General features: G+C 44.8%; 2 protein-coding genes across 2 annotated transcripts in view; one reads left to right on the top strand and one right to left on the bottom strand.

Annotated features, from left to right (window-relative positions):
• Positions 1-2,149: 2,149 nt before the first annotated feature.
• neurod2 (neuronal differentiation 2) lies at positions 2,150-3,277 on the bottom strand (the record flags this gene model as incomplete). Its single annotated transcript, XM_083787141.1, has 1 exon — positions 2,150-3,277. The coding sequence occupies one exon, from the start codon at positions 3,275-3,277 to the stop codon at positions 2,150-2,152; it is 1,128 nt and encodes a 375-aa protein (XP_083643267.1).
• An 11,410-nt stretch (positions 3,278-14,687) lies between these two features.
• The window catches only part of LOC310874393 (protein phosphatase 1 regulatory subunit 1B-like), a 30,948-nt gene continuing 17,755 nt past the window's right edge, over positions 14,688-27,880 (top strand). Inside the window, exon 1 of the mRNA XM_083787173.1 lies at positions 14,688-15,135. Within this exon, the coding sequence (XP_083643299.1) occupies positions 14,995-15,135 (141 nt within the window). The 5' untranslated portion in view covers positions 14,688-14,994. The remainder of the gene's footprint in view (positions 15,136-27,880) is intronic.

Genomic DNA, 27,880 nt, shown 5'->3' with positions numbered 1-27,880 from the left:
AATTCAAACGGTAAAAGGTCTCCCATTTGTTTGGGGAATTATATATTCTGAAAGATTTGTGAAAACTTGAACCACAGCACTGCTGCAGGTGTTATGATTTAATTATTCCGTTTTCTAGAATTAAATAATTTAATTGAACAATGAATCCTAAATTAATATCAAATTGCTCAATCAACGAGTGTGCAGGCTAAACGCAGGTTGATATAACACATTTTGACTAATAAAAGCCGTCAGTGAAAGGTTCGTTAGGCAACACCTATTGCAAACCCTTGCATGCATGGTCATCTCCAGTCTCCACTAAATACACGGAATAATTCCTCCGTTCGCTAATTTTGTTTTTATATAATGTTTTGATGTGCATCATTGTAGTTTTGTAGATCTATTGGTATTCATTTCAACCAAATCGCTGTAAGCTATAAGTTGAAAGGATTCGACTAGCACATAACAGGACAGGTTATAGACTGCACTGCAGGCCTAGAACACGGGAGGCCACAGTGAAGGTCAAATAAAGACCTTGCTCACTCGGACAGTGTGACAATGCAACGCTTTCTCATCCTTTCATGGACTTTGGTCATTTTGTCATCGCTGTATTTTACGTGTGTGGATTTAATAGACATATAACTTTTACCTTCACTGATAGCATTTCGAATAGGCCTTATTTGTTCTTTTAATAACGTATAGGCCTATATCGTGTGCATAGGCTATCGGGACGAATTATTTATTTCTAACTATTTTTCATATGTATAGCCTATATATATTTTTTTTTAATTCAATGTAAACAGTCTTCCCCCTATTTGAGATCTCTTCTGGTCATATAATCATTGTTCATTTATGTAGAGTAAGGCACATCAACAGACCAGCTGCAACCTGTAGTTTGACTCAGTCAGTGTATTCCATTTAATGTTTCAGTGAGCAATGTCTTTTGTATGTCATTCATAAATAATGCGGGTCTGTTCTCCTGGGGCAAGATGTGTTTTTTCTTATAGCCACACAGCAGGCCTATATGCATGGAATATATTGCCTAATATACGGCCTACTATACACTTTCCTCATGCAGCTAATGTTAACAAAGGAGTTATACTCGTAATGGTTTGTTGTTCATCCAGTCCCTTTTCATTTCAATATTTTTTAGGGCGAAAATAAGTGTAATAAAATAAATGTAGCATATAAGCTATAGCCCATATGTTCGTGTTTGAGAGCTGTAGGCCTACAAAATATTAATTTAAATTGCTACAGGCGGCCTTAATCGAGGATTAAACTGAGCCCATGCATGTGCATGCATGTTGTTGCGGCCCTCATAGATGGATTGCTAATGTTTTCATTAAAGCTCATAATGACGTGAATTAGTCTATTTGCGCGCCGAATGTTTTTAAGCGACAATCCTATTATAGCAACTACAGTGAATGAACGCCTTATATAGTAATAGAATATAATGCCTTAAATTCAACAGATGATGTCCTCTATACAGCATGTCACCCTGACCCAATATCAGACAATTGTTTTTATTTTTGTCGTTTGTTTCATAACATGTTAACTTCCATGTATGCCTATATATACACCGTCAATTGCACACATTCTGCATACAGGGGGACATGAATGATGGTTGTAAATAAGTAGATCAGGACACGTCTTGAGAAAACGTATGGGCTATTAGGATGACATCAATAATTAATACAGAGGGATCAGCTCTTCAGCTCAGCCTAAAAAACCCTTCCATATCCTGATCAACAGGTGAATATTAACAGTATTCAGTATTGTCATATAGGGTCCGTTATTTCATTGGTTCTCAAAGTGCATGGGGTTCTGAAGTTGAGACCCCCAGGGGTCCTTGGGGAAGAAGGGGTGCAAAATTAATGTAGCGTCAAATCAGTTTGAAAACTTTAACCATATTGGCTATTTGAAAATAGTTGGTCTGCAAGCTCACAATATGTCACATGCGCGTTGTGAGCTTGTAGATCTATTTAAAGAAAGTATACATAAATGTGAAAAGATTTTAATATAAAAAAATAATCAAAACACAAATCTTGTATGGGGGTCCGCGATCAAATAGGTCTACATATGGGGGGGGGGGGGGTCCTTGATATGGAAAGAAGTTTGAGAACCACTGCGTTATATTTGACCCGCGTTTGATGATGGGTGGTGAGTGGGTTCAATTGTGGAAAAAGGCGTTCAGTTCGTCATACGCGGGCGCCCGTTCGTGGTGCAAGTGCACGTCGTGAAACGGCGGAATGTTTTCAGAGTGCGCGCCGCCGCCGCGGGCCCCCGAGGGGCCAAAGGGCAGGCCGTGGGCCGCCGGGGGCCGCGAGGTGCTTAGTCCGGAGTAGTGCATAGAGTAATGGTAGTTCCTGTCCGTCTCCGGGGACTCCTGCTGCCTCAGGCCGCCGTTCATGCAGCCGGGCGGCGGGCTGTGCTGGCCCTCGTAGTCGGGGCTGTTGTATTCGGGCGACGCTCCGCCCGCTGGGCCGTACACCGCCTCGTAGCCGGCGCCGTAGGACGAGTGGCTCCGCAGGCTGAGCGCCGCCGCGGCGCCGGAGCCCGCCTGGTAGTGCGGCGAGGCGAGGCGCGAGCACTGGTAGCCGTACGGGTGCACGGAGAACGGGGAGCTGGGCATGTGGAAGCGCGCGCCTTCCGCGCACTGCTCCGTCAGGAAGTTCCTGGTGTTGAGCTGCAGGCAGCCGGCCACCAGGTTGGTGGTGGGCTGAGACAGGCCTTTGCACAGCGTCTGCACGTACGACACCACGTCCGGACGCTTCCCGTTGCGCAAAATCTCCCCGAGCGCCCAGATGTAGTTCTTGGCGAGCCGCAGGGTCTCGATCTTGGACAGCTTCTGGGTCTTGGAGTAGCACGGCACGACCTTGCGCAGGTTGTCCAGCGCGGAGTTCAGGTCGTGCATGCGCGTGCGCTCCCGGGCGTTGGCCTTCTGCCGGCGCACCTTGGAGCGCTCCATGCGCGCCGCTGTCATCTGCCGCTTCTTCGGCCCGCGCTTCTTGGGCTTATCTTGGCCGCCGTCGCCCCCGCAGCCCTCCTCCTCCTCCTCTTCCTCCTCCTCGAGGTCCTCCTCGTCGTCGTCGTCCTCCCCCATGCCCATCTCGGACTCGGCGCGGCTGCTCGTCCCGCGCGTCTCCGTGTCGTCCAGCTCGTCGTCTCCGAGGTGACAGCCGCCGCCTGGCTCGTCCTCCTTGGCGGCCTTGCAGTCCTCGCCCTCGCTGTCTTCCACCCAGCCCGCCGCGAGCCGCTGGACGTCCGGCAGCACCTCGCTGAACAACCGGCTCAACATGGCGGCTGGCTGGAATACTGCATGCGAGAAGAAACAAACATATACAACTGTTCAGCTGCTTGTTTTTAGACAGTGCCACCATGGTGATGATGGGCTGTCAAAACCTGGCGATATGCTCTGGTCTCGATGATTTTTACTGTAGGCCCCCGCCACACAAGACTGTCTCATTGCTTCTCTTTGTCTTTGATAAAGTCAAACTAAAGGCCTGCAAGGCCATGCATAATAAAAAACAAATTGCAGTATAGGCCTATAGGCCTAATTCACCTTTCCCCCTTTCCTTTATAGTCCATTTATTATTATTTTTAAACCAGAACATAAGCTTTATACTGAATGTATGGGTTACATTGAGCTGGATATCTTTTGTCCTTGTGTTGACTGATGAGTATAGAATATTGTCCAGTTCCTATATCTTATTCTTGCGATCAAGGGACATTGCTTTGCCTTATGTCTAAAATGAAAATGAGTTGACTTGTCTCCTGAGCCATCGCAGCAGGTCGCTCCACAGACCGCGTCATGCGGGCCCCATGGGGCGCATTAGGTTGCGGGTAGCCTCTCCGCCCCTCCTCTCTCTGGCCCCCGAACTAATAATCTGGCTGCATTCCAACACAGCCAGTACACGTCCTGAATGCAATATACACCTACACGATCTCCATCGAAACCATGTGCCATGCATGCATTATTATGCATTATTATGCAGGACAAAAATGAAGATGATATAGGTCTACACTGACTTGTATTCTTTTTGGACTTTATATTTTCTTCTTCTAAAACAAACAAACCTTGGAGATAGTGGGTTCCTTATAAAGGTGACGCATGGCTGCTCCTCTCCATTTTGGAAAAAATAGGCCGATTGTATATGCTAATTAATAGGCTACACACCATATATGTATATATATTTAAAAAATGCTCATGGCCAAATGTGGGTAATTTATTTGCTGTTTAGATTAATTGTACAAAATATGAAATTGGCCGACATATCATTATATGTTTATGATAGCCCAAATCAATTAATTATTAGGCTATATAAGCTACATTAGCCATATAATGACCCGATGTAAATTATAAAGCCTTTTTTTAAAACAACAAAAGCTTTGGTGGCACAGACCTCAGCTGTTCATGTGGAGTGCGAGGGTGTATTTTTTTCTAATCTTATAAGCAGAATGTAATTAACGCCAACCAATACCTTGTCAATTAGCCTCTATGGAGAATTCTACCCCCACGGTTCGCAAATAGGCGCGCTCCCCCTTCTCTCTCTCTCTCTCTCTCTCTCTCTCTCTCACACACACACACGCACGCACGCACGCAACGCGCGTTACATGTACATGATTAACATGTATTAACATGCATATTCCACATGACAATTTTATGGGAATTCTTATATTTCGACATTCATCATAATATGATGAATGAACGAATAATTGCATACGTCGCCGTTCATGACTTCAGGTATATTATACCTGAAGTCATGAACGGCGACGTATGCAATTATTCGTTAAAACCTGAGATGTGGACAGACAGGATGCTCATAATCACATCAATCTCAGATCAATCTCAATTTTAAGATTTCTTTAAATCTGTCAAATCGAATATGTTGATAATGCTGATTGATATGGGTGACGTGCAGGGTCGATCTCGTCCGAGACGTCGGATTCGGAGTTCCGTGCAGGCTGGATTAAAAATCCATCATATTGATCACAGCCTGATCGGAGAAAAAGCAGCCTTATTCCAAAGAGGAGATCGGAGACCAAATTTTCGTCTGTAGTAGTCATGCTGGCTCTTTCCGTCACAATCAAATAGACTTCCAAATCAATGCACGTTTCATAAATAAACTACAATGAATGATAAATCCCATAACGCCGTCGGTAAATGAAAATGATCGGCTCTATAATCCAACCTACCTCCGTGGCGGTGTTCGGTGATGTTGTTTACACCATCGCGTCTCTCCGGGTGGCCATCTCAACCACCAGCTCTTCACAAGGACACACTATACTATTCTGTTCTGCGTGTGTGTGGTTCGCTGCTATCCCGAACCCAAACGCGTGGAGCCAGTGTGGCATCTCAGAGGCAGGATTGGGTGGGTTACATACCAGCTCTGATGCCAGGCCATATGGCTGGCACGTCATTGGCAAGAGCCATCACATGAGAGCGGCTGATTGACAGAGAGATTGGCTCCCCGGGGGAGAGAGACCCGCCATCTGTCACCGCGCAGCCACAAAGACAACATGGAATAGGAAGGAGAGAAGAACAGCAAAAAACGGAGAGGAGATAAGCGTTCTTGTTAAACGCCTCTATAAAAAGGTTAATCTCATATAGTAGGCAATTGATCATGCACCAATAGCCCATTCCCTGAGTTACATGCGAATAAGGTTCCACTCCACATGGAACACGTGGAGTCGGAATAGCCTACACATCCTGCATCATGCTGCACGAGATAAACATGATCTAATAGCTGTTCAGACCAGACACAAAGGGGAATAAATAAAGGGACCTGCCATGGGAACAGGGTGCAATTGCCTAAACGAGTCAATTGAACTGGGCCGAGCAGAGCACCGTGCTCTGAGACTTGGCGATGACCGCGCCTGCATGCAGGCTGCTGGCATTGGGGCGCGCGTGCCCGCCAGGGCCCGGTCACTGCCGTGCCAAAGGTGGCACGCAGACAGGACGCAGATAAAAGACAGATAAAAGATACGGAGAAGCGGGCAAGGCGGCGGTTGCAGGGAGGGGGGCACCTTTCTCCAGCAGCAGCAGTGGTGGTGGAAAATGCGGTCTGCGTGCTATACCAGCCAGGCCTACCACAGAATTTAACACTGCAGATTTGACTGTATCAAGTCCAATGGCAATCCTATTATTACATTGAACACAATCTCGAGGGATCACACCAGCATGGTGCCTCAGCAGAGGCACTGCCTCTCCTCTGTGTCACCAATTTAGAAAGCAACGGACTTATAGAATGACCTGCACTATGTGACATGTCATGACATATGTTACATTATCTCTATACTATTCATGTAACACAAAATGTAGGTGATATTAACTTAATTAAACACTTTTAATTTGTTTACCGCATGACGCAAGAGGACATATGAAACTGCATGCTGGGCTTAATTGGTTAAATATGTTAATGATGATCTTTGTTGGTCGCAACTTGTCATTCAGTGCCAGTATAGACCTATAGTTAAAATGACATCTCGACTCCTGTCCTGTCTGCTAGTACTGTTCCACTGGGGAGTAAAGTTGTTTAAAACGTAGTCTAATATTTGGCTAGATATGGCCTAGTGGTGTAGTTGAAGAATATTGAACATTACCACATGTGTATATAGGCTATAAGGCCGCCGCGCCGCCTAGAAAACAAATAGATGCATTTCGAACGATCATTCATGATAGATGCAGGGTGACATTTGAATATAGGGCTGGGCTAGCCTACAATAAGAAAAACATGTGAATACTGAAACATTGATTTTATATCTTAGTCTATTTTGGGGGGGAAATTAGTGCAGGTCGGTAGGCCTACTGTATGTGGTGAATCGTATATCATCCACATAACACAATTATTCCAATTTAGGAGTCTGTTATTTTGGGTCTGGGCCCGATAGTTGGTGCAGGGAATTGGAGAGTGATCAATGAAATCAATTCAAATCATGCATTATCAATTCGATATGTGAACAAGTTGAATACTAAGGCTACATTATTAACGTGACTATAGCTCCATAACCTCACATGTAGCCTATACACCCGTAGCATGTAGGCTCACAATCACATGCACATTCTTTTAAAGTGCATGTTAATTAAAATGTTACATGCATGCAGACTCAGAGTAAAAAGTTTTCTTGTGATATTGGCTATATGAACCTCCCTTTCTCGATTATTTCATGAAACCTTCCTCTCTCTAAACTTTATATAGGCCTGTATATTTACAAAAGTGATAGGCTAATTTTTACTGGTGTATTGTAGGGTAACTGGCATTTGATTTATGGCTGCTATCAAATTCACTGCAGGTTAAAAAGTCAAATGTTATGCAAGTCCAATTTATTAGCCTTTTTTGGGTATCATGAATTCATGATGAATTCATCATGATTCATCATTAGTTAACCACGATTTGTTGTTGTTCTTGTTGTAGTAACGACCCAGCACACTCAAACTCTCACTATAACTAGACACTTTACCTTCTCCCCCCCTCTCTCTCTCTCTCTGTTTAAAAGTACCGGAATAATCTCAAAGTAGGCCTACAGGTGAAAATATTACAGGTAGGAGAGAGACGGCTTTGGAAGCCGTGGATATACATGGCAATTCATCATGAATTCATGATGAATTCATCATTGATTCATGATGATGATGATTCATCATTCGTCATTAGTTAACCACGATTTGTAGATGATTTATATATTTATTTCATGAACCTTATCTGCAAGGGTTACCCTTTTTTGTGACCATATGGCGATGGATAGTATTTTATTTAGGCCAATATTTGAATTATAGGACTATAGGCTGTAGGGCGGCTATTGTGGGATTCGTGGAAGTGGACATTAGAATTTGCCTAGTTTCTTTGACTGTGGTTGTGGGGTCATTTGGTTCGGTAACAGGTCATCTCACCCCTTTGCCAACTCACCCCTGCGAAAAGTGAAGACTGCTCGCCCCAGAATTTCGAAAAGTGAAGTCGGCTCGCCCCAAGCCGCGGATAGCTCGCCCCCAAAGCGTGGATATCTCGCCCCACAGTGTGTGATATCTCGCCCCAAAGCACGGATATCTCACCCCATGTTTATTTCATGTTTATCTTACCTTATTTATCATATTAGAACATTTAGAATCAATGTTGTTTGTCAAAGGAGAACATTTAGAACCAGTTTGTTGTTGTTGTTGGTCAAATGAAAATGATGCATGGATAATGAATGGCTCACCCCCCTCCATTGTTCTGGAAATTCCATTCTGGAAAGGTGTTCCATTCCTCCATTACTGAAATTAGTTGTTGTTGTACTATTGTTGTACTATTCTATGTCTGCCTAAAAGTACAGTAGCTTGTTAGAGTTAAAGATTTAGCTGGGACCCTGGAGTCTGTGAAATCTTTCACAGACTTACAGCGCCACCAACAGGTGGATTTTTTAAAATTACTCAAATCATGAAGGCAGGTGCAATTTACGTGGAATCTTTCACAGACTTTCATACTAGGCTGAGGAATATATCCCACCCTTTTCACATTGGCCAGTTACAGTGCCACCAACAGGTGGATTTTTGAAAATGACTCAAATCATGAAGAATTTGGCTGAGGCATATATATATATATAAATATATAACATTTACGGGGCGACTTGTCCGGACTTTTGGGGGCGACATCTCCGGACTTTTGGGGGCGATTTCTCCGGGCTTTGGGGCGACCGATCTCCCCATTGGGGCGACCGATTTTCGCCGCTTGGGGCGAGGTGGAAAAGGGGCGAGCCGTCTCGTATTCTTCGGTTCTAAATAACTAAATGCCACTTCAGGAATTCTTAATGTCAGTCAATGAAATGTTTAGCGTTACTGAGGTAACCTATTCCCTTTTCAGTTCGATGATCAGATAGGATTCAGGAAGTCATTGAACTCCAGGCAAGTTAAATAAATACTTTAGCACCTGGTTTGGGGTTGGTCATATATGTTTTCAATTTCATGCATGTGCTCTATATCATTCAATTTCAGGCTGTAAATGTGTTTGAGTCAACATAAAGATGGTGTTTCTGAAAAACCATGTTTATCAAGCAGGACGAGGGGGACATCTGCTGGTGATTAAAAGGTAGTGCATGCATTCTTTATTCTATTTACGTAAACATATATGTTTAAAATGCCAATTTTGATTGATTGATTGATTGAAATCTTTATTAACAGTTTGTAGAATTTACAGTACATTTTAAGCACAAACTCAATACAAAGACTGTCAACTGTGAGTGGACGACCCAATTAAGCATTACACTTGTTTACAACAGGGTCCACATTGTTCAATTCATCAAAACATTTAAAGACATACAAACATTTAGAGACATACAAATAGACATTTCTCTGTAGGTAAAGAACAGAACAGGAATTCATCATATGGGAAGCAAAAAAGGGAAAAGATACTATATACAGTGAGGGAAAATGGGGTGGGGGGGTGGGGGGGATTCAGATTTTACAGAGGCCAGTTTCGAATTGCAGCCATCCGTAGGTGCCCTTTGAGAGCGGTTTTGAAGGAGTCAAGGGATTCACATGTCTTAATGACTGTTGGTAGGGCGTTCCACATTTTGGTGGCATAGGAGCGAAAAGAATTTAGTCCCTTGTTTGTGCCGAATCTGGGTTGTACATGGTTTGTTGCACTCCCTCTGGTGTTGTGGGTGTGGACTTCGTTTACATTAAGGAAGTATTTAGACAGGTACATGGGTATCTTGGTGGTGTATCGAATCTTGTGGACCAGACCCATTGCAAGATGCTGTACTCTGTCGTCGACCCTAAGCCATCCCAGCCTGTCAAAGTGGGCAGGGGTGAGGTGGGTTCGGGGGGTGAGGCCAAGTAGGAGCCTGACCAGTTTGTTTTGAGAGGTCTGGAGCCTTGTTTTAAGGGCCTTTGAGGTGCTGTGGTACCAAGAGGTGGATGCATAGTCAAAGAAACCTTGTACGAGGGCTCCTGTTAAGGTCTTCAAGGTGTTTTTGCTGACCAGTGAGGAGATCCTGTAAAGGAATCTTGTTCTTTGATTGACTTTTTTGATTACGTTGGTGGCCATTTTATCACCGGAAAGATTGGCCTCCAGGATGGAACCTAGGTAGGTAATTTCATCTTTTCGTGTGATAATATTGTCACCCACTCTAACCAAGAAGCCATCTGCCTTGCTGAGTTTACTATTTGATCCGAAGAGGATGGATTCAGTTTTTCCCAGGTGTAAGGATAGTTTGTTATCAGCGAGCCAGGTGCAGATTCTACCGAGTTCAGAGCTGAGGGTCTTTTCAACCTGCAGTTTGTTCCTGTCCGAGACCAGCAGTGCTGAGTCATCTGCGAACAGGAACAAGTTGCAGTCACAAGCTGAAGTCATGTCGTTAACATAAATTAGGAACAGTAAAGGCCCTAGTATGCTTCCTTGTGGGACGCCACAGCTCACTGGGAGGGGAGGGGACAGTGTTCCGTTCACCTCCACCATCTGTTCTCTCCCCTCCAGGTAGGATTGCATCCAGCTCACTGATGTGCTATCAAAACCAATAGCTTTAAGCTTGTTAACCAGTATGGTTAATAAATAAAATAAAACCCGTGTGAACTGAACTGAACTACGGAATATTGAATTGCATGCTCATACAGCTAGAAAGAAATGCATATAGTTCTAGGCTAGCTCTATCCAAAGCCACAGAAATGTTTTTTTTAAATTTAGGTATATATATTAGAAAAAATGTGAGACTGATTTGATTCATTTTTGCAAAGATTGAAACAGCGTTAAAGGTCCTCACTAATGTTCCTGATAATTCATTTCTACTCAATCTGTGTCTGCATATGAGGGCTGTGGGAAGTTCAGAAACCGTCCACCAGTGAGATCATCATTAGGCAGATTTTATTTAAACAAGATTTTAAAAATATATATATTTAGATTGTTATTATCATGAGAACGATGGCTTCTATTATCGTATTGCAACTTTTCAGAAATAGTAAGTCTGCAGTTTTTATTAGCTTGGATTCCCCTTCGACGATGTCACTGGTGGCTGGGTTTCTGAACTGCCCACAGACCTCCCATGAGAAAGAACAGAGTAGAATAAAATTGGGGCATTTTATCATGAACATTCGTGAGGACCAATTATATGAAGGTAAGTTGAAAACAATGAAAAGTGGTGAAGTGATACTTTAATGAAGCATTGCCCCACAAGATGAAACACATCTTTTTAACGCTAGATGGCGCTAAGTGCCAGACGATGCGTGCCAGACTGACTACTGTCTGCCTAGTGTGCCACTTGAGTTGATCTTAGATTCTAGATTAGAACCTGATAGGAATTTATTTTGCTTGTATATTCATTTCCTCCGAAGGGTGTTGAATTTGAGATTTGAGATTTTCTTTGATTGTTTTATTTAAAGGACCACTTCACCACTTTTCAACCTACCTTCATATAATTTGTCCTCACTAATGTTCATGATAAAATACCACAATTTTTTAAAATACTCAGCCTTGAGTAATGTGACATCATCATTAGGCAGATATTTTTTAAGCAAGATTGTTTTTGAAAGAATATTTAGATTTTTATTATCATGAGAACGATGGCTTCCATTATCGCATTGCAACTCTGGTCAGTTGAGGTTGGGAAAGGAGACAGAAGGGGTTACTCAGTGTGTGTGTGTGTGTGTGTGTGTGTGTGTGTGTGTGTGTGTGTGTGTGTGTGTGTGTGTGTGTGTGTGTGTGTGTGAGGGTGTGTGTGTGTGTGTGTGTGTGTGTGTGTGTGTGTGTGCGTGCGTGCATGCACATCTGTCTGTCTGTCTGTCTGTCTGTATGTCTGTGTAGCTAATTAGGCCGATAGGTGTTATATTTCTTGTGCAGGGTCAACAAACACGTTCTGCATATTGTTCAATGACAATTACCATTATGTCCTTACAGGGTAATAAATCCCTCCAGGCTATGGGATACGCATCCCATACGCATCCCCCCCGGAACAAGCCTACACAAATCATCACGCATAAGGACAATAACTAAAATGTGTCTACAGGAACAGCTATAGTTGGCACCCAGATCTATGGACACACATCACACACACATTTATTCTGGACTTTATTCAGCATACACTTTTTGGGACCTCTTCGTTTTGATGGAAGTGTGTGAGGAAAGAAGGCAGACAAGATGGTTTCTCAGGGGATTCAGACAATTGGCCTGTCGATCAGCTGCTTAATGGTCATCATGTGCTATGTGGAAGGTCACAACCTGTGGTGCCAACATTGTGACCATCCGGGATGGATGAATTGTGTTGTGCAAAACCTGTCAGTCATGCTAAAACCTGTCAGTCAGTCCGTCCATCACGCCTCGTGGCATGCTCCCTATATGGTCGTCAGTCCATCATGCCTCATGACACACTCCATATATGGCCGTCTCAATATATGAAGATCACGACACTGACCTCATCAAACCCTGAATAGCCATATATACATGGACCCCTGCAGCTACTGAAATCAATGGGACATTACGCTCATTCAACAGCACATGGTATCACAAATACCCATGGCTTGAATATAGCAAAACACGAGACTCTGCGTTTTGTAAAGCATGCCGACATTTCCCTGAGGACTCTAAATTTACAACAGAAGGGTTCAACAATTGGAAAAATCTGGGAAATGCCTGCCAAAAACACATTAAGAGCTACCCGCATGGAATCGCATTGCTGAAACTGGACGCCTACAAGGCCAGCCATAGGCCAAATGGCCGTGGAACTATACTGAACCAACTGCATGGAGACGCCACATATTTTGATCGACACAGAGAGCAAGTTAAATTTGTGTTGGACCATGTTATGCTTTGTGCAAAGTTGGAGATTCCACTTCGAGGACACAGAGAAACGAGTTACAGAGTTCAACACTGTGTGTGACAAAATGCATATCTTTGATTGAACAACTGAAAGCGACGTTTGAGAGTTTCCGTGATGATTCAAAGGGGGACTTTACCAGCGTGCTTAAACAGACAGATGAACTGATGGAAAAGCATGATGTGACGGATGTAACTCGCCGTCGTAAACGCAAGCTCCCTGCAAAGTTTGATGACTGCTATCACAACAACATTGGGGAAAACGACACGTATCCAGTCCAATGCTGATTTAATTAAGGGCACTGTGGAACTGTGTTCTAGACAGGCAGATAAACGAGTTAAACTAACGTTTTAAAGAGGACACATATGGCCTTATAGCGTCAGAATCTCTCCTGCCTGGATCTACCACTTTTGGCATGAAAGAACTTTTAAAGGGACCCTGTGATTTGTATGGGATCGCTGTCTCTGACATGGAACATGCTTGGTTCACCGAGAACATGAAGAGGAAAATGGAGGCGGAGAAGTTGAAACTCCCCACATTACTGGAGGTGCTTGATAACTGTTCTGCAAATTATTTTCCAAATGTTCACCGTCTGTTGCGGGCCATCATAACCCTCCCGCTAACATCCTGCAGTGTTGAGAGATTTTTCTCTGTGACAAATAGAATCCAGTCACGCCTAAGAGCGTCCATGTCAACCCAACTCCTGAACAATTTGACACTGTTGTCATTTGAAAGAGAAATAATCGGCATCCCAGATTATGATGCTATTATCGTTGTTTTCAACTCAAAGCCCAGACGACTCCGCCTTGTGTAGCATTTCTTTTGCATATTGCCAATGCTATAGCCGTGTTTGTACAAATGTGTTTGTACAAATCGTTTTCTCCTTCTCTGATGTATATCTGACTGGCGCAGACTGGCGCACATGCCTGTCGTTCAAGAAAGTACAAAATAAAAGTCTTAAAGTCGTTGTCATGGTTATCATTTACAATTGAATGCAATTGTTATTTGTTGCGTATCTAAGGATATTTATGGTTGTCAATCTGAGGGGGAGCGGGCGGGGCGGGGGGGGGGGGGGGGGGGGGTTTCTCGTCGGCTGCCTTACACGTAAATGCTATGCCTTACTCATAAAGAGATCCTGGCTCCGCGCCTGATACACACCATGGGAGGCGGGAGCCACCGGAGGCTAACGATGGATGCTAAAAACGGTAAATAAAATACTATAAATTCTGGATTAAATGACATTAAACAAACCCGAGATTTCTCGTGTTGCCAAAATGACAAAGGAGGTTGAATTACGAATGCCGAGAAATTGCGAGTCTGGCATGGATTCGGATAAGGCCCTACCTGGGCCCTATACCCGGTCCGAAAATATAAATAAATAAATAATAATAATAATTATTATTATATACTAGTCCTTACCCTTTGTGAGATATTTGCCCCCCCCCCCCCTTGTGGCCGTGAAGGGTACTGCGCCCGGGTGCGTTTGTAATTGACTAATAAATAAATGAATAATCATTAATGTGTCAAATCGAAAAAAGGGCTTCGTTACGCCCTCCATATTCATATGGTCAATGCCTGTGTGAAAAGGCGTGATTGGTGCAGGCAGTAAGGAGTTACGGCACTGTTTCTGACACACAGACACACAGACACACACTCAGACATTCGGTTAATTATAGTATGATATATATATTATATATATATATATATATATATATATATTATATATATATATATATATATATATATATATATATATATATATATATATATATATATATATATATATATATATATATACTGTATATATATGTAGCCTATATATGTAGCCTATGTCTTGCACACACTAGGATGAGAGAGAGAGAGAGAGAGAGAGAGGGAGAGAGAGAGGGAGGGAGAGAGGGAGGGAGAGAGAGAGGTAGAGATTTGAAGCGTGCAGAGTGGACCTGAAACTGTCAGGCAGCCACACAGAGTATAGGCTTAGGCAAGGGACGGTGCAGACCACGACACCAGGTGAACCAGAACCGAACCATCAACGGCTCCCAGCGGGACTTGCTGCTAAGCAAGGTATCCTGTTGCTCGCAACAAGGTTAACATTTACTGTACAGCGATATTACCTTTATTATTTGACTTCGATATTTTGGACTGAAAGAGAATAGTGTTCGTCCGCGGCATCTGAGGGGAACGTCCGGTAGCCATCTGTGCGTTTTGGCCGAAGAGAGGGAGAACCGGGCTGGAGCCATGGAGCCGCTGCTCCCTGCTGAGACGGAGGTGATGGAGAGAGAGGCGGTCAAGGAGGAAAGAGAGAGTACCAGGAGGATCCAGTTCACCGTTCCTTCCGCCATACCACCGACCCAGCTGGACCCGCGACAGGTGGCGATGGTGAGCGCAAAGTCGTTTGAGAAGAGTGTGTGTGTGTGTGTGTGTGTGTGTGTGTGTGTGTGTGTGTGTGTGTGTGTGTGTGTGTGTGTGTGTGTGTGTGTGTGTGTGTTGGAGAGAGAGAGAGAGAGAGAGAGAGAGAGCGTATTGTCATGCTATAGTAGTAGGCCTATAGTAAGACCAAATAATAATGCAAAGCGTGAGACGTGTAGGCTTTAGTGTATACTCTAAGGCTAAGCCTGTAGGCTGTAGTGTGTTGGCAAAGCAGGGATTCAGGTGTTGAACATAGCCAACAATGTTTTATGAAGCTACATTTAGGCCTATTGCAAAATCTTTATATAGCCTAAAAACATGTTTGCCACCAACACCAATTAGTAGGCTACAGGCTACATATGTTTCTACAGTTTAATTAAAATCACACCTGTGTGAACTGAGCGGTGCAACTACCGACTTTTCGCCAATCAGGATGGAATAAGAAAAACGAACGAAAAATCTGTCTTACTTGACTTGATAATGTGTGATATTTGTACAAAATCTGTAGGAGAAATATAATGGTGTGTTTTGCAAAAATATTTTGCCTCGGCTAGTGGTGCTATATAACAGGGCTAATTCGGAAAGCATTTGTGCCACAAACCATGTAGGCCTACAACCCAGATTCGACACAAACAAGGGACTAAATTATCTTCGCTCCTATGCCACCAAAATGTGGAACCTACCAACAGTCATTAAGACATGTGAATCTTTGTGAATCTTTTCCCTTTTTGCTTCCTATATGATGAATTCCTGTTCTGTTCTTTAACTACATAGAAGTGTCTATTTGTATGTCTCTAAATGTTTTGATGAATTGAACAATGTGGACCCTGTTGTAAACAAGTGTAATGCTTAATTGGGTCTTCCACTCACAGTTAACAGTCTTTGTATTGAGTTTGTGCTTGAAATGTACTGTAATTATACAAACTGTTAATAAATATTTCAATCAATCAATCAAAAACCACTCCTGCAACGTCAGATGCCAATCTTAGCCAATCAGGATGGAATATGAAAAATCCGACAGTCTTGATCATATGACTATAAAGATCATGTGTACCAATCTGCGTGATGTTTGGACAAAACATGTATAGGATATCAAAAAATGTGTTTTGCAAAAATCGGCCTCCTGGTAGCGCTATTGACATAGGCTATATATGTAGACCGCGGCCATCTTTCCATCAGAGTTTGGAAGCACTCGTTTTCAGTAAAGCAACACCCTGCTGCCTCCTGCATTATTTGCAAATTCAAAACAGGTGGTACGCAGGGCCGTTGACTTTGAGTGATATCCAACGAGCACTTCCAAACTCAAACACTCAATTTCTTGAGAGAAAGTAGCTCATAACATGGCTTCAGAGTGGATTATGAAACAAACACTTGCAGATAGAAAGAGGATAATTCAAGCTTTTCGTACTTCTGCAATTTTGGTGAGTTTGATGTTGTTTAATACAATCAGATAGGACTTTTCTGTTTAGATGTATGGGCTGTCAATGGCAAATTGCGGCTAGTTACCACCCTGCCATTAACTTAACTAGACCTGTGCCCGTCGGCTACCGACATACTTGGGAACGATCTGTCATCCATCATATTAGATCTCTATCTGTCTGTCTGAAGAGTGCAACCTGACTGTGAAAAGTGGACTGTTTAAGTAATCAAATGACAGGTGTGGGGTTGCCATGTCAATCAATTGGCTGAAGCAGAGGCTGGGAATTCTACAGGTGTTGGGACTTAGGCTCATTAGTTCCGCTAGCTGGCAGAGCCTGACCAGAGCCTTTTGTGGTGTTTCTGGACAACAGTGTATACCACCGACTCAAGGTCAGGCACTGCACTCCCTGTGATGGTGTGGAACGCGTGTGTCAAATTTGAAGTTGGTGGGGCGAACGGTTTTCGAGTTACTAATCTCTATAATCCCTGTAATCCCTATACATGGAATACAGACGTACCTACTGTACATACACAGTTACACACGTAGAGACTTGGTGCATTTATAGATTGATGGCAAGATGGCCGTGACTTGCATATGGTCAATAACGGGCCCATATGAAACATTTGGAGCAGAGACTTTGCTCTGGCATCCAGGGAGTGTGTGTGCACAGTTCCATCTTGATATGGTGCCAATTTAGAGCACATCTATCAGCCCAATCGGGGCCAAATTTGTCGTATGCCTATCATTTATCATCTCACAGGAATATGCAAAACCACAGCAGAACTGCAGAAGCACAAAAAGCAGGTCTGACTGAATCAATAGGGTTTCAGCCTTTGGGGTTTGTGGTATGTTTGTACGTGTCTGTGTGTGCTCGACTGCAACAGTTCCACAGTGCTTTTACTCCAATCTCTTTTCACCTGTGAGGCAAAGTGACCCAATGACTCAGTCTGCCCTGTTTATTTTGAAGCTATTCTTTGGCAGTGAGAAGAGTGTTCTTTTTTATGTGCTGCCCTCATTTCAGGATACCTAAAATGTGTCCAGCTAGGGAATTAAATTAATTCATTCGATGCGCTCTCCAAATAGACGTTTCAAAAGGAGCCGTAAGTGGCCTCTAAATGTCCTCATTCACAGGAAAATCCCCAGAAGAATGTGCACACGCAGTAACACTGAATATTGTACTGTGTTGGTTTGTTTTGTTGTTATTAGTTTGTGTATAAATTGTTGTTGTGTACCGTGAGATATACAGTATGACTGTGGCTACAGCATGGCATTTCATAGCCTTGCAGGGGTAGATGATGTCAGCAGGTCGGCAGGACTTTAGGACTAAGTATGGTCATGGTGAGTGTGTGTGACTCTCTGGACTGTCTGCCTAGCTCTGTCCAGAGACTGGGATTAAGCTGAGCTCGGCTTTAGTGGTGGTTTCTGTCAGACAAGGCATCTTCACTGTGTGTGTGTGTGTGCGTGTGTGCGTGTGTGCGTGCGTGCGTGCGTGCGTATGGAGGTTGGCCTCATTACTTTCATTAATAGCACCATTGTTTCATCAGATGGCTCACCTGGTAAGAGCGCATACCGGTAGTACTGTACAAAATCCTTCCTGCAGCTCTCTCCCGCCTCTCCTGTCTCTTGATTTGACTTGATTTAATTGACGTTAAAGGGGAATACCACTCATTTTCAACATTGAACTATGTCATTAATATACCTTAGAGTTGTTGTGTGGAAATAATAAAAAGTCCCCCCTTCTATGTAGCCTAGACACCATTCGTTGCCATGGTTACCATCATGCCATTGTGTTACCTGTTATTTTTGTACAGTTATATTGCATTGCATTGTGTATTATGTTTGTGTGACATGTGGATTTCATTAATATGGACATTTAAAAGGAATTACAGCGTGACTGTCAAAATAAATCTCATATATACATACAGTACATCAGATCCATGGTGTAAATCATTGTGTTAAAAGGTGTTTTGTTTGTGTGGTTTCATTTATAGTTTTTCACGGTGGGGTAAATAAAGAGCCCTTGTAAACATCAGTTGGAGCGTCTATTCTGCATCAGATAAAGATTGTTTAGGAGCAGTTTATTTATCATTTATTTGTGGTGGTACATTTGTAGGTCGCGGTTTCCATGCGGACAGAGAGCAGGGCTGCACAAGGCAATCGAGTTTAGATCGGCACAGACTCACCCTTGAGGGCTTTATAAGCCACTTCCACTCAAGGCTGCTTGGTTTCGGACGCCACTTAATATGAACGAGCATACCGAGTGCAAGTGTGTAGGGCGAGTGGCGAGGAGGTGGTTTAAAAAAGGGAGGGGGGGGGGGGTTATTATTTCAACTCTAAGGTAATGACATAGTTCAATGTTGAAAATGAGTGGTTTTCCCCTTTAAGTTTAAAGGAAACCACATGGCACAGACACATGCTCATTTCCATTGTGGTCCTTGGTCTCTGCTGCTCTCTCTGCTGCTGCTCTCTCAATGAAAAACACAAACAAATGGCATCATATCGGCTGTTGTTGTGTCTGTAGCTATAGGGAACTTTGCTTTGGCTCCAAGCCAAAGCAAGCTGTGCTATTGACCTTCACCAGAGTTTTGGGAACTTCATTGAATTATTATGCAGACCAGGTCCGCATACAGCATGGCATAGTTCAGCTGTTCTTCTATGAATAGAAGGCAGCTTTTGGACAAAATACCCCTTGAAATGACAGTCAGAGGATACACCTGGCATTCATGTCATTATGTCATTTTTGACAAAAGAATCCTAAAAGAATAGTGTAAAGGATCTACAAGCTTACTATGTATCGCACTGAGATCTGTGAGCTTGTCGTGTTGCTGCCTTATGAGCTCTGTAATATTTGATTGATTTCCTGTCATTGAACTCTCCAGTATGTAGGCAAAACATTCAGACCAGTCCGTGTGTGCAAGCATTATAGTCGTAGATATGATACTGATATAAGTGCCATTGGACGCAAGGACATTAAATCTCCTATTGTCAGATACATTATGGAAGTCACTCCAAAGCAGATCTATAATTTATAGTCGTATAGAACACTCCAGAAGAGGTATTACTCATAAACATATTTTCTCAGTCTCTGTCTAAGGATCATTCTTGGAGTGCGAGTCTGCCAGTTTCTCGTTATGTTTTGCAGACCACCACACCTGCAGTCAACTCTGAATAAAGGACAGAGAAGGGAGCAAGGACTTTAGTATTTAAAAAAGGAAAAACTGTTTTTTGTTACCATTTTAAGTCAACTACTACCTAACAGTGTCAACTAGTGGTTGTGGTAGTCAACTGGTTAACAAGCTGAGTAGTTGGTGAAAACCCCCTAGCAAGAACCAACACTCAGCAGTGAAAGTGCTCAGTGTGTCAGTGTGTTTTCAGGTGAAAAGAAGCAGCTGGTGACTCTATGTGCATCAGAGGAGTCATGTGGTTGTCTATCTACTCTAGGATGTGCCTGCAGTGACTAGTCAATAAATATCCTCACTCTCTGCATGGGAACCTTGTATGTCCAAAACTGTTACTTCATTCATCAATGAATATTTTCACAAATTTATAGCAGACCTACAAGCTCGTAGCGCGCCACTCGGTGGCGTGCTATGAGCTTGTAAAATGGGCTTGTAAAATGGGTTATAAAACTCAAAGACACACATTTAACGATTTCACAACAAAAAGCTAAAATATGCAACGCATTGTGAGCTATTTTTGCGTGACACTGTAGTATGATGAAGTCAGGCATTCAATTACAAAAAACAAACATGCGATATGAGGTTTGTGACCGACAGCAACAATATATTTTGCCTCTCCATACTGATGTGATGCCTGCATGTTTGCGTGATAGGATTTGCCGGTCCATATTAGTAGCACATTCTTTGCATACAGAGTACATACTATGTCCATTGTAGCTGTTTCATTTGAGCATATTCGTTCTCAACTCCATAAACAGTGCCCAGATACCTGTCAAACTACTTCTCTAGACTAGATAGTGGGTGATGCACATTGGCATAACAGCAGAAGGAGATCAACTGAACCCCCCAAATTTGGCAAAAAATGAGTAATGGGCATTCTACTATGCTGCCTCCTATGCATTACCTGCCTTGCCTTGTACCCTCCCCATGCAGCTTTATAGTGTCCTATACACATTGGAATGAGCAAAAGCAGAATGGGAGAGAAGATACATTATAATAAACAGTGCAATTAGGCCTACCCATAGACAAAAACAGGAGCCTGATTTCTTGAGCAAATGCCATCTTTTCAAAGGATGTTAATATTTGTTCTGAAATTCAACAGCTCAGCCATCTGCATTTTTATTAATAGGAAAGCTAGAAAATACATTTATTTTGTCCCTGTCAGAGATACATATTGATAGTCTAAATGGAAACTGCAGGGTAAAGAATTGGGACAAATGAGAAATTAGATGCATGATAATTCCAAGTGCAATGGGAACTGAAGATACCCCTCCCTGCCCCTAGGCACCCCAGATGTGTTCTTGGAAAATGACCTCCACATCATCTCCGGTACGGGCCAGCTGCTCTGAAGGGAGAATGTCTCCAGAGGAGCCAAAGTCCGAACAAGGTGCCCTGTCAGGCATTCTTATTTCTCCCCGTCTGCTTCGCCAGAATGCCTGGAATGTAAAAAAAAAAAAAAAAAATCTAGATGGGAAAATACTTTTTCACACATCTGTTGTTTACAGACGGACTTGCGCCAGCAGGGCTTTGGACCCCATTTGGCACCATGCTAGCCTGGAGCCAACGGCTCGTTTGCTTTTTTTAGGGATCCGAGGGTGAAATTCCAAACATTAGGAATCACCCATATGCCCTGAAAGTGGAACTCACCAAAAATAACAGATTAATAACGCAAAATGTTTTGGTTGTATAACTTGTATTTCATCATGGCTGAGAATCTGTTGTTTTAGGTGAGTGACATGGTTATACTCAGGGGAGGATTATCCAACAGGCCCCAGGGGCCCCTGAGCTAGGTGGGGCCCTGAGCTAGGGGGGGCCCCTGTGCTTGAGCGTCTGCGTGACCGCGAAGAGGCTCAAGCTCAGGGGGCCCCCAAAAAAGGGGTAACAGTGAATATCAGTGACGCACACGGTCCTTGTCACTGTTATTATCAATTGGTTTATTCATTTGTGTCAATAAAATAACCCCAAAAGTCCTAAACCATCATGATAAGGTACATTACTGCAAGTGTTTAAACCCTCAGTTTGCATTTATTTGGCTTAGTTTTTGTTTATTATTTTTAAGCAATCCCTTTCAGTAAATTCTGAATATCACAGGCCTATATGTCATAATTGTTATGCGTACACGTGTGCAGAGTGCAGACAGTATGCACCACGTCGGAAGAAATAAAAAAGCTCCAGGGGGGTGGGGGGGCCCTTTTGCATGACGGTGGCCCAGGGGCCCATCATTTCTAGATCAGCCTATATGGTCATACTGCAAAAAGTATTGGACTCCAAGGTCACTTTGAGCGCTGAAAGGGTGATTAGCACATGACTGGTCAAGGATGTCACATCAGAATCATCTTTATTGTCACATCATAGGTTTACAGATGTAAAACAGTGGATTAAATTAGCGTTTTGTGCAAGTTGACTCTAAATGAATTGCATTTTATAGTGCTTTTCCAAGTGCTCAAAGTGCTCACAATGGTTCATTCATTCATACATTGGGAGGTGAAGCAGCGAACAGTCGGACGCCAGCATCCTTACTTCCCACATTCACACACCAATGGTGGCAAGCTTACACCGACCTACTCATTGGAGGCAATGTAGGGTTTAGTGTCTTGCCCAAGGACACTTCGACATGTGGACAGGAGGAGCCGGGATTCGAATCGCCGACCCAGGGATCATTGGATGACCTGATCTACCTCCTGAGCCACAGCCGCCCTAAAGCCAGTATAGATGGCTGTCAGACAAGTTCTGGTTATGTATGTGCTGCACTTGTAGTATGCTATAATGCTATAATCCTGGTTACTTCTTTAGCCTATACGTTTGAAGAAGAGCTGTTGTTTTCTTATGGGGGCAGTGTTGGTCTTTTTCAACCCATTTAGGTAAAGGTAAAGGTAAAGGTAAACTTTATTGTCCACAAGGGAAATTTGTCTTGGGCTTTCACCCCAGCTACAGCCACACATAAAACATCAATGACAACAAAAATACATTACAGAGGAAGACACAACATTACACAATTGCACACATGATGTGGATAATCAGGCCTCACGTAGTTACCGCTGTTTCAGAGCCTCGTTCAGCATCTTAGTTGATGCAAACGATTTTTTAAATCTAATGTACTTCCACTTTGGTTCTTTGTATCTTCTCCCAGAGGGCAGAAGTACAAACTCGCCATGTAAAACATGGGTAACAAAACTGACAATCTTTTGAGCCTGTTTTAATGTAGCCTGCTCATAAATAGACTGAAGAGAGGGGAGTTGTCTTACCCCTATGATCTTCCCTGCAGTCTGCACCAATCTGAACAATTTGGACCTCAGTTGCACTGAGAGATTACCAAACCAAACTGTGATGCCAAACCTGACCAGGCTTTCCAAGACTGCTCGATAGAACACTAACATAAATCTTTGGTCAACACCATGAACCCTGAGACGCCGAAGGAAGTGCAGTCTTTGCTGTAGTTTACTACAGAGACTTTCAACATGTGTATTCCAAGTCATTGAGTTGTCAATACAGATCCCCAAGTATTTATATGAGGAGACCTGTGAGATGGTCGAGTCATGGATGACCACAGGCCTGTGGTCACCAATACTCTTGGGGTCAAACACCATCTCCTGTGTCTTCTTAACATTAAGAGTTAGGTGGTTGTCATCACACCACTTAACAAAGTTCTGTACCTCTGAAAAAAAGGACTGAGGCCAATTCTAAAAACACCTAGATTATGAAATATACTGTCAATGTCCTTCTTTCTCTGCTTCCACACAAGATAAATCTATTACCTCAAAATTATTGAGGGCCCTTTCACCTGCTATTTATAAGTGATGGAAATCATTTGTAGTTACTGACTGTCTTGACTATCTTGAGAGTAATGAAATTGACAAGGGCATGGATGTGGCAGTTTCCTGAAAAACACGGCCCTGGGTTGATTATTCCATGTATTAGTAATACCATAGATACTTACCAACAATTAATTAAGTAGTGTTTATTAATGTCACGGTACGCTCCTCTGCCCTTGGACTTTGTCGGTGTTTTGGGTCTTATTACTTATATTTGTGTTCTGTACCTTATTTTGTAATAGTGTTCTGTGATTTCCTGTCTGCCTTGTTTTCTGTCTCCTGCCTTGCCTCACCCCCCTGTATTAGTGTAACCCTAACCACCTGTGTTCTGTTGCCTGTTAGCCTATCCCATTGTTGATTGTGTGTTTCAGTTCACCTGTGTAGTTAGTCTTGTCTATTTATATGCCCCAGTGTTTTCAGCTCCTTGTCAGTTCGTCGTCGTGTTTGATGTGGTCAGTTCCTTGTGTTTCAGTCTGTTATTCCAAGTCCTAGTTATGTACTAGTTGTTTCACAGTGTGCTTTATTGAGTATTAAAACCACTTAAATTCACTCCTCTGCCTGTGCCTGGTTCGTTCTGCACCTGAGTCCTACACCTCCAGAACCACATCGTGACAGTACGAACTGACCAGGATGGACTCAGCAGAACGAAAGCTCTTTCAGCAGAAGGTACAGGAGTTTGATTATGCCGTGAACTACCTCATTGCTTCACCTCTCAGCCAGCATGCTGAGCTGCTGGGGAGGATTTCAGCTCAGCAGAAATGGTTTGGTGAGAGGCCGTGGGTGAGCCACTTTGTTCCTCACCTTGATGTGGTCAAGAAAAGGCTGAATAGTTTCCAGCTGTCCAGTTCTGGCCCCCCTGCTTCCCAGCCTGCGTGTAACCAGCCCATGCCCCAGTCAATCAGACTCGGGTTTGTGGGCCTCCAGCCTGCATCTGCTTCTGCCAGCCCCACTCCTGCACCACTGGAGGAACAGCCTATGAGCCTGCTTGCTTACTTTTGTATGAAGGTAAAAATACCTGTCTATCCTGAGCCGACTACCATCCAGGACCCATATGAGGGGTCACGCTTGGCCCTTTGTGTGGGGAACCGTGGGCCTGCCAGGAGAAGGCGTGGTCGCCATGGCTCTCAACATCCTCCCAGTGGCCTCCAAAGCACCCCGTCTGCAGCCCCAGCTCCTCGACCTGCAGCCCCGTCTGCAGCCCTGGCTCCTAGACCTGCAGCCCCACCTGCAGCCCCAGCTCCTAGACCTGCAGCCCCGGCTCCTCGACCTGCAGCCCCGTCTGCAGCCCCGGCTCCTAGACCTGCAGCCCCGTCTGCAGCCCCAGCTCCTAGACCTGCAGCCCCGTCTGCAGCCCCGGCTCCTCGACCTGCAGCCCCGTCTGCAGCCCCGGCTCCTCGACCTGCAGCCCCGTCTGCAGCCCCGGCTCCTCGACCTGCAGCCCCGTCTGCAGCCCCAGCTCCTAGACCTGCAGCCCCAGCTCCTAGACCTGCAGCCCCACCTGCAGCCCCAGCTCCTAGACCTGCAGCCCCAGCTCCTAGACCTGCAGCCCCGTCTGCAGCCCCGGCTCCTCGACCTGCAGCCCCGTCTGCAGCCCCAGCTCCTAGACCTGCAGCCCCACCTGCAGCCCCAGCTCCTAGACCTGCAGCCCCAGCTCCTAGACCTGCAGCCCCGTCTGCAGCCCCAGCTCCTAGACCTGCAGCCCCACCTGCAGCCCCAGCTCCTAGACCTGCAGCCCCAGCTCCTAGACCTGCAGCCCCGCCTGCAGCCCCAGCTCCTAGACCTGCAGCCCCACCTGCAGCCCCAGCTCCTAGACCTGCAGCCCCAGCTCCTAGACCTGCAGCCCCGCCTGCAGCCCCAGCCCCTCGACCTGCAGATCCGTCTGCAGCCCCAGCTCTCCCGTCTGCGGCTCTGTCTCCTCTACCTGAGGCCCTGCCGCTGCAGCTCGCCTCCGAGGCCCCGCCGCTGCAGCTCGCCTCCGAGGCCCCGCCGCTGCAGCTCGCCTCCGAGGCCCTGCCGCTGCAGCTCGCCTCCGAGGTCCCGCCGCTGCAGTCTGCTGCCACTGAGGCTCTGCTGCCACAACTCTGCGCCCCAGGGCCTGTGTGGCCCAGAACTCCTAAGTGGGACCACCTGTCTGGTCGTCCTCCAGACTCTCCTCCCAAGCAGCTGGGCCGACGTTTTCCTGTGTGGCTCCGCCCATCTGGTCGACCTCCGGACCCTCCTAAGCGGCCATGCCGACTTTACAGTTTGCCTGGGTGGCTCCGCCCCTCTGGTCGTCCTCCTGACCCTTTTCCCAAGTGGCCAGGCCAACTTCTTCGTCCTCCTGGGTGGTTCCAACTGCCTGGCCGTCCTCCAGACCAACTCCACTTCAACCTGGCCATCCATCTCGGGTCCTTGTCCCCAGACCCCTTTTCCTCTGTCCCCTCCTCCAGACCCCCTCCACCCACCCGGCTCAGTGTTCCTTGTCTGAGTTTTGGGACATCTGGAAGCTGTCCGTTGAGGGGGAGGTACTGTCACGGTACGCTCCTCTGCCCTTGGACTTTGTCGGTGTTTTGGGTCTTATTACTTATATTTGTGTTCTGTACCTTATTTTGTAATAGTGTTCTGTGATTTCCTGTCTGCCTTGTTTTCTGTCTCCTGCCTTGCCTCACCCCCCTGTATTAGTGTAACCCTAACCACCTGTGTTCTGTTGCCTGTTAGCCTATCCCATTGTTGATTGTGTGTTTCAGTTCACCTGTGTAGTTAGTCTTGTCTATTTATATGCCCCAGTGTTTTCAGCTCCTTGTCAGTTCGTCGTCGTGTTTGATGTGGTCAGTTCCTTGTGTTTCAGTCTGTTATTCCAAGTCCTAGTTATGTACTAGTTGTTTCACAGTGTGCTTTATTGAGTATTAAAACCACTTAAATTCACTCCTCTGCCTGTGCCTGGTTCGTTCTGCACCTGAGTCCTACACCTCCAGAACCACATCGTGACAATTAAAAGTTAAACGGATAGTTCACCCACAACATGACCTTTTGTCTTTCGATTACTCCCCCCATGGAGACTTTTTTTTTTTTTTTTAAGATATTTTTTTGCGGCTTACGCCTTTATTGATTTTTTAAGGGATAGAAAGTAGGCTGACAGGAAACGGGAGAGAGATGGGGGGATGACATGCGGTAAAGGCTGTGTCGGGTCCGGGAGTCGAACCCGCGGCACACCGCGACTGGATCACCAGTCCGGTGCCCAGACCGTTACGCTACGGCCTGGGCCCCCCCATGGAGACTTGAATTCATGGATATTGTTTAATTTTTTGCCGCATTCCTAAGCCAATAATTTGATGACCAGCTCCCTATGCTCCGTATACTCCCTATGGAGACAAAGGATACTCTTTGTGTCTCCATGGGGAACCACTGCTGGTCATCACATTATTATTATTTTTGTTCTACTTTATTTTTGTTTGTTTTTAGTTCAATGTTTGTTTTAAAACGACAATGAAGGGAAAATTTACGTCATATTGTCCCTCATTACATCATATTGTCTCTTTATTGTTAATGGCATTTAATGTTTGTGTTGGCACCGTTTGTTTTATATCACCATTACGTCACCTAATCCAGGGGTTCAACGTTTTTGGCCGGGGACCCTCGGAAATGCTGGCCTGTTCTTTTTAAATAATTCTTTATCCCACGATTTTTCACCCCTGTGTCAATTATCTAATGTGATGCTGGGCTCTACACACCCTCCGCCAACCTGGGGAGAGCAACGGACTTGAACTCATGCTCCCTTCATGCATGTCCAAGTTGCTACTTTACACCTGACAGGGGGGAGTTTCCCTGGTTGGACGTAGCGTGTGGAAGAAGGAACACGTTATTCCAACCAGTTCCTTTCCCCTCCATCAGGCGCCCCTGCTGGCCAGGGGGAGGCAGTTTAGAGACCAGGATTATTATTAGGATGTTTTTTGTGAGGGTACCTACCCTAGGGAACACAGGGAGAACATGCAAACGCCACACAGAAAGGCCCTTTTGCCAACCCCGCCTCGGGTATGGGCACTGATGACGCTTTGAGTACCAGCAGAGTCATCCAGCTGACACTAGTTCTGTGTTTTCAATCAATCTGCCCATTAGATGTTGAGGTATTGTGTGTGCAATGGGCCATTCTGGGCCATTCAGGGTTACCGTCAGTGGGGGATCCACTCGTAATTGCAATGGCGCATTAGTCGGACAGCGTGGCTTCGCATATGGTTAGCGTTAGGGTGAGTAATGGGGTGAGTCAGACCAACACAGAATAATGCGCCGTTGCAATAATGTCGCTGACCCCATCAGTGGAGCATGGA

This window comes from Protomyctophum parallelum, assembly GCF_964188405.1.
Source record: "Protomyctophum parallelum genome assembly, chromosome: 17".
NCBI lineage: Eukaryota > Metazoa > Chordata > Actinopteri > Myctophiformes > Myctophidae > Protomyctophum > Protomyctophum parallelum.
Note: the sequence above shows the minus strand (reverse complement) of the source record. Positions and strands in the feature narration are given on the sequence as shown.